This window comes from Paroedura picta, chromosome 3, assembly GCF_049243985.1.
Source record: "Paroedura picta isolate Pp20150507F chromosome 3, Ppicta_v3.0, whole genome shotgun sequence".
In the NCBI taxonomy this organism is placed as follows: domain Eukaryota; kingdom Metazoa; phylum Chordata; class Lepidosauria; order Squamata; family Gekkonidae; genus Paroedura; species Paroedura picta.
This window is the reverse complement of record NC_135371.1, coordinates 57,579,734-57,591,628: the sequence shown is the minus strand read 5'-3', so window position 1 is coordinate 57,591,628 and position 11,895 is coordinate 57,579,734. Positions and strand designations below refer to the sequence as shown.

Here is an 11,895-nt window from a genome sequence, read left to right as displayed (position 1 = left end):
ACCTCCAAAAATCAACTCTCCTGTGATTTTCTGACATCTTTGCCAGCCAGCTCCAAAGCATGCCTACTCAGGAGTCTCTCCCCCTTTCCAATGTCCACAGGTTCCTCCCCCCTTTCTATATATTGGCCATAAGTCTTGGAGGTACAATTGTTGCTAGGTTGCTGGAGTAACAGCCTATGGGTGTCCCATTGGTGAAGAGGCCCAGCTGTGAGTGGGCTTTGCTTGCAGAAAGGATAGAGTCGCTGTTGAAGATATCCAAGAAAGATTTCTCCAAAATGGTTTTGTAACAAATGTATGAGTGCATCTTATCAGAAACTGTTAATGGGATCAATATAGGTAGAGATGTACCCACTGTGCAAAAACAGCAGTGGTAGCGCTAAACCTCTGTACTTGTCAACAACTTTTCTGTGATGTATTTTTAAATGTATTAGTTTAAAATTCACATTTGTGGGACAAGTGGTCTTTTGGAAGTGAAACAGAGTTGGCTACGAAGGCTTCTGAATTTAAAATAACTGACTACTTGGAAGTTTCATTAAACTCCTCTAGGAAAAAAATGATTTGGCTTTGGTACGATGGATGTGAAAAGAGGTGCTGAGACATTCTCCATGAATCACAATTCAAAGGTGAAGATTGTTTCATAAAATGTTTGTTTATGGTGGAGGGAGGCGGGGAGTGTGCCCAGCTCTACCCATTTTCCACCCGCTTCTGACTCAGATGGTAGTTTCATGTGCAGATGTTGAAAGGTAATTCTTCATTTCCCTTTGCACATTGGAGAAAAGCTTAACTTCTTATTCAGATCTGCGTGTTGCTTTTTAAAGGAAAATCTAGATCTTATGTACTGAACACCGAAGAGAGCGTTTGCCAGAACTTCATCACTTCTCATCTGATTTTAATGCTAAGGAATATTGCCAGTGTTGGTTTCTGCCTTTGCAGTAGGGTTGGGCACAATAGAAATTGCAACACATAAGGAATTTAAGCCCTGCCTAATCTATAGCTACTGGGCAGTCTCACAAAAAACACTTCTGTGACTCAGGCAGCAAAATCATATTTGCTTAAGGTTGAGGACAATGACGAACATCTTACTGTTACCTGAGTGAAGGGTTTGTTTTTCACAAAAGAGTTGAGGGAAAATGTCCTAGTGAATCTTTTTGACTGCTTTTCTCCCATTGAGGAATCTTTAGGTTATATTATTTTGTTTGGTGAATGGTCTCTGGGTTGTTGTTTTTTAAATGTATGATACATAAGAGGGAGAATTTAGTGTATCATACGAAAAACTGTGTATTGGCACAGATTCAGCATCCCCTTAAAGCATGCTTCGATGGCCATTCAGAGCTGCCGTGTCTATGGAGGAAGTTTGGGTTCTCGCACACTGTTCTGTTCTGAAGGGAACTCTCAGCAGTCGTGCAAGCCACAAGTACGCCCCTTCTCTATAAAATATTAAGAGTTCAGTGCAGGGTTTAGGAGTTCTGCTGGAGTTTCTCTATTGAGAAACAGTTGTCTGCAGTGGACAAAAGTGCATTTTACCAGCTTGACTTGGCCCAATACGCTTCCCCGTGTCCTGGAGACTGTCATGCTGATCATGCTTATCCATACAACAGTAACCTCAAGGCTTTGCCTTCTGTAATGGAAGCATTGCTGTCATCATCAAGATGCAGCTGACTTATGGGGGCCTTAGAATCATAGAATCATAGAGTTGGAAGGGACCTCTTGGGTCATCTAGTACAACTCCCTGCACTATGCAGGACACTCACAACCCTATTGCTCATCCACTGTCACCTGCCACCCCTTTGCCTTCACAGAATCAGCCTCTCCGTCAGATGGCTATCTAGCCTCTGTTTAAAAATTTCCAAAGATGGAGAACCCACCACCTCCCGAGGAAGCCTGTCCCACTGAGAAACCGCTCTAACTTTCAGGAATTTCTTCCAGATGTTTAGATGGAATGTCTTTTGAATTAATTTCATCCCATTCATTCGGGTCTGTCCCTCTGGGGCAAGAGAGAACAATTCTGCTCCATTTTCGATATGGCACCCTTTTAAATACTTTAAGATGGTTATCAGGTCCTCTCTCAGTCATCTCCTCTCTAGGCTAAACAGACCAAGCTCCCCCAACCTTTCATCATATGTCTTGGTCTCCAAAAACCTCACCATCTTTGTTGCCCTCCTCTGGACACGTTCCAGTTTGTCAACATCCCTCTTCAACTGGGGTGCCCAAAACTGAACACAGTACTCCAAGTGCAGCTGAACCAGAGCAGAGTAAAGCAGTACCATCACCTCCTGTGATCTGGACACGATACTCTGTTTGATACAGCCCAAAATCCCATTTGCCTTTTCAGCCACTTATATTGGTGTATTTGGTTTTTCCTACCTAAATGCAGAACTTTACATTTGTTCCTATTGAACTACATTTTATTCAGTTTAGCCCACTTCTCAAGCCTATCAAGATCATCCTGTATTCTGTTGCTGTCTTTAGTTGTGTTTGCTACCCTCCCAGTTTAGTATCATCTGCAAATTTAATAAGTATCCCCTCTAATCCCTCATCCAAATAATTTATAAATATGTTGAACTACACAGGCCCCAGGACAGATCTTTGGGGTACTCCACTTGTTACTCTTTTCCAAGAAGATGCTGAACCATTAACAAGTACCCTCTGGGTACGATTTGTCAACCAGTTATTGATCTACCTGACAGAATTAGGATCCATACCACATTTTACCAACTTGTGAACAAGAATATCATGTGGAACCTTATCAAAAGCTTTACTGAAATCCAGATAAACTATGTCCACGGCATTCCCGATCCAGCAAGGTAGTCACTTTCTCGAAAAAAGAGATAGGTTAGTCTAATATGACTTGGTCTTGCAAAACCTGTACTGCGTCTTAGAAATCACAGCTCTCAGTTCCAGCTGCTCAAGGACCGAGTAGGGGACCTTGTCAGGGTTTGTAGGGATTTCAAGCAAGAGATGCTTATAGATGGTTTATACCCAATACCACAACCTGATATTCCTTGGTGGTCTCCCATGCAAATACTAGCCTGCATAAGCATTTGAGATCTGCAGTAGCCTTTCTATTATCAGGGGCAGGCAATTGTTCCCTGTCCTGGAAGCAGTGCAAAAACTGGGTGGCTGGTGGGAGCAGCCATCTCAATTGTTCCCTGTCCTGGGAATGGTGCGAAAAACCTGTGAGCCACTGAACTGGATGACAGACTAGATGGCTGTAGGCATCACAATCACCTAGGCAGCCAGAGGCACAATTGCCTGGGCAGAGTTTGCCCAAAATACTACCTGTGAGGGCCTCTATGTTGGTAGCTACTACCAGAGCTATGATGGGAGGAGATAGGTGCCGCCATCATGACAGATGCTGACTCACAAGCTGCCTTCTACCCCTCCCACGCACGCACGCGCGCACACACACACACATTCTCTTGTGCCCAGGTGCGGGGTGCTTGACCTGGCCCCTCGGAGCCCCTCCCAATCCTGGGGTGTCTCGACTCCTGCAAGGGCTCTGACCCACAGCTAGGGATTTCCCAGGGACCAGAGCAGTCTCACCACTGGGGCATCCCGGCCCCTCGTGACTCCCACAGAGCTCTTTGGCATCCATCTTCCAGTCCCGGTTGGCAGTGGAGAAACCCTTGGGGGCTCCCTCTGCAGAGGCTGCCAGCTGCATGCCAGTACATGCCTGTGTACGCCACCTTCTGAGTACCCAGCCTGGAAGCCTCAGAAAGAGAGTCAGCCTCCTCCTTGAGATCCTACTTTGTCTGAGGCCCCAACCCAAAAGCCTTGGGCAGGCTCTCAGCCAACTACTTGAAGTCCCTCTCCATTGTCTTCAGGGCTGTTGAGTTGGATCTGTGAGTGGGTGCAGCCCCTGGAGTCTTTCCTTCGCTCATCTTGTAGTAGTAGGAAATAGTAGGAAAAGGCTTGCTACCTGAGCGGAAAGATATTCTTCAGGGAGTCTGCTCTGAAGAACGAAAGCTGTAATGGATGGAAAGACCTTGGTTGTGATTGATTCTAGGTAAAGGTAAAGGTATCTCCTGTGCAAGCACCGAGTCATGTCTGACCCTTGGGGTGATGCCCTCTAGCGTTTTCATGGCAGACTCAATACGGGGTGGTTTGCCAGTGCCTTCCCCAGTCATTACCGTTTACCCCCCAGCAAGCTGGGTACTCATTTTACCGACCTCGGAAGGATGGAAGGTTGAGTCAACCCTGAGCCGGCTGCTGGGATTGAACTCCCAGCCTCATGGGCAGGGAGTTCAATCCCAGCAGCCGGCTCAAGGTTGACTCAGCCTTCCATCCCTCTGAGGTAGTTCTAGGTAAGCCTGTCTAAATCAGGGACCAGGCATCAGGTGGCAACCTAAGTACCTACAGTATGCAAATGGAATAATATGAGAGATGATCCTTTGGATATGCAGGCCCCAGGCCAAGGAAATCACCCGCACCTTGGATTGAAATAGACTGGCAGCCAAGGTAGCTGCTTCAAAACGGGCAAGATACATTCCCATCAGCTAACCCGTGACACTATTGAGGTTGCTGTATTGTGGCTTGGCTGCAGTTCCCCTCTCCCCATGCTTATGCCCTGCTTTCAGGATACTTTCTCCTCTCAAGTTTTTTCAGGTCATTCCAAAGCAATGCCAAAACTGTAGCACATACCACATTTAAGGGCTGATCTCAGTGTTCCCACCGAATACAATTGTATTTGACCATGTATTTGCTGCATTTCAGTGCGGGTAGGGGAATAATGTACCTCTTTTATTGAGAAATGTTGGATTTTCCCCAGTGACTGTGATCTAAAGGTGCGGCATACCTTTCCTTTGCATATTTCCTTCTATGCCAGCTAATGGAGACTAGGACTGGACTTCCTCTCCCCACTCCTTTGATTTCAGGTCTCAGAAACATACCATGGGAAATTTTGACTTGCTGTCAAAATTATTTCGACATAGAATGAAAATGGAAAATTATGTGACATGCTACTGGTAACAAGGTACGTTATGACTCATGTTGGGCTGGCTTGAATGCCCACATATTCACCATTCGTCTTTCCTGTAATCAACCAGGTTCATCCCTTGCCTTTTATCACCAGCGTGGGCCCCAGGCCATTAGGGCACCCCCATTTTTGCCTGTATGGCAAAAGGCTGTGGGTTACAAAGACATTGCCCCAAGTCTGATGGTACGATTTCCCTCTAGTGCACCGGAATGGCTTTTGTTTCTTTGTCTAGGCACACAATGCTTTCTGAAATATTCTGATTCAGGCCAGTGAAACAATGCTCTGAGTGCACGCCTCAGCAAAGTGTCACTGCCTGTAGCTGACAAACTAGTTCAGCAGCTTTCACCACTTCTGCGTTTCTGACATACAGATAACCTCTGAGGAGAAGCAAGGCTAGATCAGAAGTGACACCAGGTCAAAAAATCACATCCCGGTGGACTGATCTCTTCTGGAGCAAGAACCAAACTTGCAACCTGCAGAGTTCCTTCTCACAGAAACTTGGTGGGATAATACTCACAATTGGAATACTATTCAAAGGGGATAGACAAGAAAAGAAGGGGGGAGGTGTAGCAATATATGTTAAGAATTTTTATACTTGTGAAGAAATACCAGTAACTGAGTATGAACGTTCAGTTGAGTGTATTTGGATAAATATAAATGGAGTAGGAAATGAGATGTATTATTGTGGGGGTCTGCTATAGTTTCTTAAAAGTGAAATACTGAAGGCTCAATCACAATTTCCTTGAGAAGAAAAGATGGAAGGAGCCTAAGAAAGCCAAGGTGGCTCCATAAGCAGTTGTCAAATGATTTGAGGAATAAAAAAGAGTCATTTAGGAAATGGAAGGAAGACCTAATTACCAAGGATGAGTATAAACAAATAATAATTGTAGGGACAGTGTTAGAAAAGCTAAATATGAGCTTAGGCTAGCAAGAAGTGCTAAACATAGCAAAAAAGGGTTCTTTAGTTATATTTCATGGTTTCTCCTTAGAAGAAGAACAGATTTTTGTACCCTGTTGTTTACTACCCAAAGGAGTCCCAAAACAGTTTACAAACACCTTTTCCATTTGTCTCCCCACAATAGTCAACCTTTGAGCTATGTGGGGCTGTGAGAGGTCTGAGAGAACTGGGAATGGGCCGCAGTGACTCAGGAGGCCTCAGGTGTCTCAAAGCATTTTCCAATCATCTTCCCTTCCTCTCCCTCTCACTATTTACAATTTGAGGCTTTAAGTATTTATTTAGATCTTCCTGCACTTTCCAAACTCACAGGACTGACGCTGGTCTGCCTGTCTGTGCCCCAGAATACAAACAGTTGCTGGTAAGGGCTGGCCATAGCCCATAGCCCAGGAGGGACACATGTGCACCACTCCCTCCCAACTGCAGGCAAAACTTGCTCCTTTGAAGGCTGGACTCTGAGGCATTGTACAATTTTGAAGTCCCACCAGCAAACCTCCAGGAATATTTCCAACCCAGGGTAGCTAAACTCCAGGTGGAGCCTGGAGAGCTCCTGGAATTACAGCTCACCTGCAGAGTATAAAGATCAGCTCCCCAGGCAAAAAGGGCTACTTTGGACAGGGTTGTGGTAAAGAAGAAACATTTAAGGCCTCCCACACAGGTTGTTGTTGTTGAATTGAAAGACTTAAGGCCTACTGCACAGGGTTGTTGTGCAGATGAAACAGGAGACAAAAAAAAAACAGTTTCATCTGCAGAATAACACTGTGCAGTGGCCTCAAATCTGCAGAGAGTTGCAAAGAAGAAAGACACATGGCTTGGCTGTGTCTAACCCCCGGCCAGAGCAGTATTTTAAGTGAGAAGGGGCTTTTCTGTGGCCTCCCTGTCAGCCAACTGTTTGGCAGAAGGGGAAAGTCCCCCACCCCCATCAAAAGGAAGGCCCCCAGGCTCCCCTGTGTTGCTCACTGAAGGAAAAGGCCTCCTTCCCTCAGTCGGGGCCTGTCAGAGGCTCCTTCGCAGCAGGCCTGAAGGGGGGGAGGGGGAGCACTCTGCAGCCTCCTGCCAGCTCTGTCAGGGTTCTGAGGCAATTTGCAGTTGGACATGACAGTTAGGGCAGCCTTGGGGCGAAAAGGGCTGGCGCAGCCTGTCCAAGCCTCTGTTCTCATCCCCCTTGGCAGCCCTACTAACCTCCTCTCCCTGCGGTGGTCAGGGGCAGACTGGCAGCCATTTCTCCAGATTGCCCTTGGCTGGATCGAATTTTGGTCTGTCCTGGTAAGGGGCCAATCGGAAGGCGCTTTGTGCCTTCCGATTGGCCCCTCCGCTTGTCAGTCCAGGGCCAAGGGGCCACTTGTTGCCCCTCCCATCCCGGACTGAGCCCACCTCAACACCCCTTACTGTTTTATTAAGGGGGAAAAGATGATGAAGAGAAGGCTGAACTGCTTAATTTCTATTTCTCCTCAGTTTTCTCTTGTGAGGGAAATAGCGCTCAATGTGGCAAAAGTGTAACAACACGGGGGATGGGAATAGTGGCCTAGGATCACTGTTGGAGCAGTCCACAAACAACTAGTTTCTTTAAATGAAACAAAGTCTTCTCGGCCAGATAAATTGCATCCATGGGTACTAAAAGAACTTGGAGATGTAATCTCTGAACCTCTGTTCATTATAAATACTTCAAGACATGACCAAACATTTAACCAGATCTGGCCCACTTGATTTATATCTGAAGTAGGGGCCAAGCCCATTGCATTCAGGAATACAACAGGCACTAGATTAGGAGGGTGGAGTGGAAGAACTCAGCGGATGGCCTCTTCCTCCCCCCAGGACCTGGAAAGGCTGCAGGCAACTATTATGGAACTCACCGGCAGGGGCAGTTCTCATGCAGCAGGGATCTGCAGCCTCCAAGCCTCAGAGGGAAGTGGAAGGAGGAGGGGGTATTCAGGGGTGAGGGACGGAAGGCGATTGGCTGGCTGCTGGACAGACAGGCAAGCCGGTTGGAGGAGGAGGTACTCGGGCGGGACAGCCACACTGAGTGGATGTTAAGTGCTGAGTGGCACTTAAGCCACGAGACCAGCTTCTCCTCCAAGGCCTTACCAGAAATATAATATGTGGAACAGCTGTGGAACAATTTTATTCTGAATAGTTTTTTCTTGCACAGTGCACAGAGTGAGCTGAGTTCAGATTTTAATTAGTTATGTTCTGAATATACAACCCTCTGCTGTTTCCTCTTCCTATGAAGATTCCTGCATATAGAAGCTGGGCAGCAAACTACAACAAACAGATCTGTTGTAAGGTTGTTTAGAGGAATCAAGTGCTAGGGCAGATATGGGTCATATGAAAAAAATATTTAATTTAAAAATTAAACTATTATTTTCCCCCTTCATAATGAAGTAGTTTATACACACATTTAAAACATCACAGTTGAAGGGCACCTAACTTGTTCAAGTAGGAAGGGTTTGCTCTGTGCATAAATAATCTTCTTAAATACATTGTAAAAGATGAATGCATCATTTTTAACTGTTATAAATATCACATCTTGGTTGGATAAAATTAATTTTTTTTCATTAAAAAGTATTTAAAAACTACTGTTCTTGTCACAGTTTAGGAGAATGTGCACCATGTTGAATTTTTAAAGCTGTTTCTATGCTGGTGAAGATACTTATAAAACTAAACAAAAATCCTTTGTGTGTTGGAGGATTAGAATCCTGCATAGGTTATGGATGAAACTGGGCACATCCAGATGACTTCATTTTCCCAGAAAGACACCAAAGGAGAAGACATCCTAGGAAATTTGTGGGAGTCACACAGCTGGAACACTTAACAAGACTTCTGCCACCAAACAACATACTTGTAGCACCCTTCCCTTCTCTCCACTTAGTAAAGGGAAGCGGTATTCACCTTACACTATCGGCTTCACAAAATTCACATTGATAAATAACTGGTCCAAATGGCTCACAAATGCCAGACCAGCAGCGGCAACAGGACTACACCAGCAATGCACCAGTTCCATGTCCTTAGTCTCATGCCCCTCCCCCAAGAATGGCAGTGTTCACCCCTCCAGCCTTGGTAGCAGTGGCAGATGAAGTCCTGCCTTAACTTGTCCTTCTGCTGGCGGCTTAAGGCCCCTATCACTGACAGCCGGGTCGGACTGCCATCTGTATTTTCACGGATTTGGAAGGAATGGGGATTGAGGTGCAGGTAGGCATCAGAGTCCATCCTTCTGCGAATACAACGGCCGTGGTTATTGCAGATAAACTGGCTGCAAAGTTTGGCTGCCGTGGTCACATTGACTATGTAGGGGCCTAAGGTGCTCGTCAGGTAGTCTTGGATCTTCAAGCAATTGGTCTGTGAGAAAGAACAATGGAACAGTTAACACAGAGCTACAAGTTGCCAGGGAAAATCTCTAATGTTTGGCTAAGTACCTTAAAGTATATTATATTCCCTATAACAGCCTTTCTCAACTTTTTTACCATTGAAAAAACCCTGAAACATTCTTCAGGCTTCAAGAAACCTCCAGAAGTGGTGCAATCATGCTGAATATGGTTGTGAAACATAGCTGTGTGCACACCCACCCAGGGCCCCTCTCCTTCCCGCCCACACCAGGCCTATCATTGGTCATTTTGGGAGGGGGGTTGACATGACCATATACGTTTGTATGTCCCAGAGATCAAGGCTGCTCAATCAAAACTAAGCACAACTCAAATGCATCCTGCAAAAGATGTGTACCTTTCAGTCATTATCTGTATTTACCAGCTAGAAGCTGCAAGACTCTTTGCCTGGCTGATGCACTTTGGGAAGAAGAGGCCTTGCTTGGCAGCACAGTGTGCTCTGGAAATAGGGTTGCCAGCATCTAGTTGGTGGCTGCACTTCTGTTACAACTGCTGTCCAGATGACAGAGATCAGTTCACCTGGAGAAAATGGCCACTGCGAAAGGTATACATTATGGAATTTCCCCACACTGAAGTCCCTCCCCAAAACCTTCCCTCTTCATGCTCCACCCCAGAAGTTTCTGGGCATTTCCTAACCTGGAACTGGCAACCCTATCTGGAGACAAGATTGTGGATACAGCAGTTTGTACCAATTTAACAGAGAAGATAAATAGGCTCCATGATCTCCTTTGAAAAGGCTTGGGTTGGCCCTCTTTGCCTTCTCCACTTGCTGCCACCACATGTATACCACCACCTCTCCTCTTCATCCTGCCCTCTCATCTCTTTCTTGCAATCCATGCTAACTTTCTTCATGCCCCCTTCCTATCTGTCCCTCTACTGCCTCAACACACCAATTCGGATGACACCCAGCTCTACCTCGTAATGGACAGCTGGCCGGACTCTCCCCCCCCCCATATATTTGCCAGTTGTTTGGAAGGAGTGGCTGGATGGCTCATGCAGAGTCGTCTGAAACACAACCCCTCCAAGACAGAGGGCCTGTGGCTGGGCAGAAGAGGCCAGGATCAGGAAGCATGCCTCCCATGCCTGGACGGGACACAATTAACATCTGAACCAACTGCCAGGAATTTAGGAGTTACCTTTGATGCCTCTCTTTCTATGGAGGCTCAGGTCACAAAGGTAGCCCGAGTGGCATTTTTCCATCTGCACCAAGCATGGCTACTAGCACCCTACCTGTCCTCAGAACCCTTCGCTACAGTGATCCTTGCAACAGTCACTTCCAGGATAGACTGTAACTTGCTCTATGCGGGCCTTCCCTTGGCTTTGATCTGGAAACCACAGCTGGTACAAAATGCAGCTGCGAGGGTCCTCACTAGTACACCTTGGGGGGCCCACATTCAGCTGGAGCTACACCATCTGCACTGGTTACCAGTCTGCTTCCAGGTCAAGTTCAAGGAATTGGTTTTAACCTATAAGGCCTTATGCGGCCTGGGTCCTGCTTATCTGCGGGACTGCTTATTTGTCTATGTCCCCCGCAGGGCTCTTCACTCTGCAGGAATGAATCTACTGGTTGTCCCGGGACTTCTGCCTGGCCTTGACCAAGACCAGGGTCTCTTCAACCCTGACCCCAACCTGATGGAAAGAACTCACGGAAGAGCTAAGGGCACTGTCGGAATTATCAGTTTTCCGCAGGGCCTGTAAGATGGAGCTCTTCCACCAGGCATATGGTTGAGGCCAGTACGGGGTCCCAGAGTTACCATGTACTGAACGGGGATGGGGGGTGGATTTTTTTTGGAATTCCTATCGACTGCCATCTTGTAATTTGTTAATTGTACTAAGAGGTGTTTTGAGGGGTTTAACTGTGTTCTTACCGTTTTATTGTAACCACCACAAGTCAACTGAGTGCAGCAGTATAGAAATCAAAACATTAAATAAATAAATAAATAAATAAATAAATAAATAAATAAATAAATAAATAAATAAATAAATAAATTCAATCCTTCATACAATACCTGCAGACAGGTCTATATAAAAAGGGCCTAATTCTCGTTAAAGGGATAAATCTGTGTCAAGTGTCAACCTCCAGGTGGTAGTTGGAGATCAACCAGTTACAGATCAACAGAGATCAGTTTACCTGGAGGATATAGCCACGTTGGAAGGTGCAGTTTGAATGGGCCAGACACAAATTCCATTCATTCATACAATTTGTGGGAAACGGCCTGAGTAGAAAACAGCTTTGTGTTTTAATTCCCATCTAGGCACATTCTCCATCTATTCTGTAGGACCATCTGCTCCAATAGGTCCCTTTGCAACACCTCACCTCTTCTGACCAAATTGATTTTGTGTCCTTTCCAGTGATGGTCCCAACACTACAGAACTACTTTCCTGAGCATGTCAGACAGGCATCCACACTGTATAATTTTAGGAAATTATGAAACACAGTTTGGTTTTAATTCTGAACACCACAACACGGTGATGATGTTCACACTGGAAATAAGCAAAAGCCCTCTGAGCATTTATTACCGCTTAATAATTACATTTCAGAAATCAGCAGAATGTGCAAGTTCCCCCTCTCCCCGCAACAGCAA

At 45.9% G+C, this 11,895-nt stretch overlaps 1 protein-coding gene across 4 annotated transcripts in view; it reads right to left on the bottom strand.

The window, feature by feature from the left end:
- Positions 1-8,245: 8,245 nt before the first annotated feature.
- LOC143832055 (hyaluronidase-1-like) overlaps positions 8,246-11,895 on the bottom strand; it is a 39,357-nt gene continuing 35,707 nt past the window's right edge. For 3 of the 4 annotated variants that reach the window (XM_077325830.1, XM_077325832.1, XM_077325831.1), the window contains exon 4: positions 8,246-9,266. In XM_077325830.1, the coding sequence (XP_077181945.1) occupies positions 8,874-9,266 (393 nt within the window). In that variant the 3' untranslated portion in view covers positions 8,246-8,873. Of the gene's footprint in view, positions 9,267-9,671; positions 9,846-11,895 lie in introns of all 4 variants that reach the window. The other variant, XM_077325833.1, reaches the window with a different exon arrangement.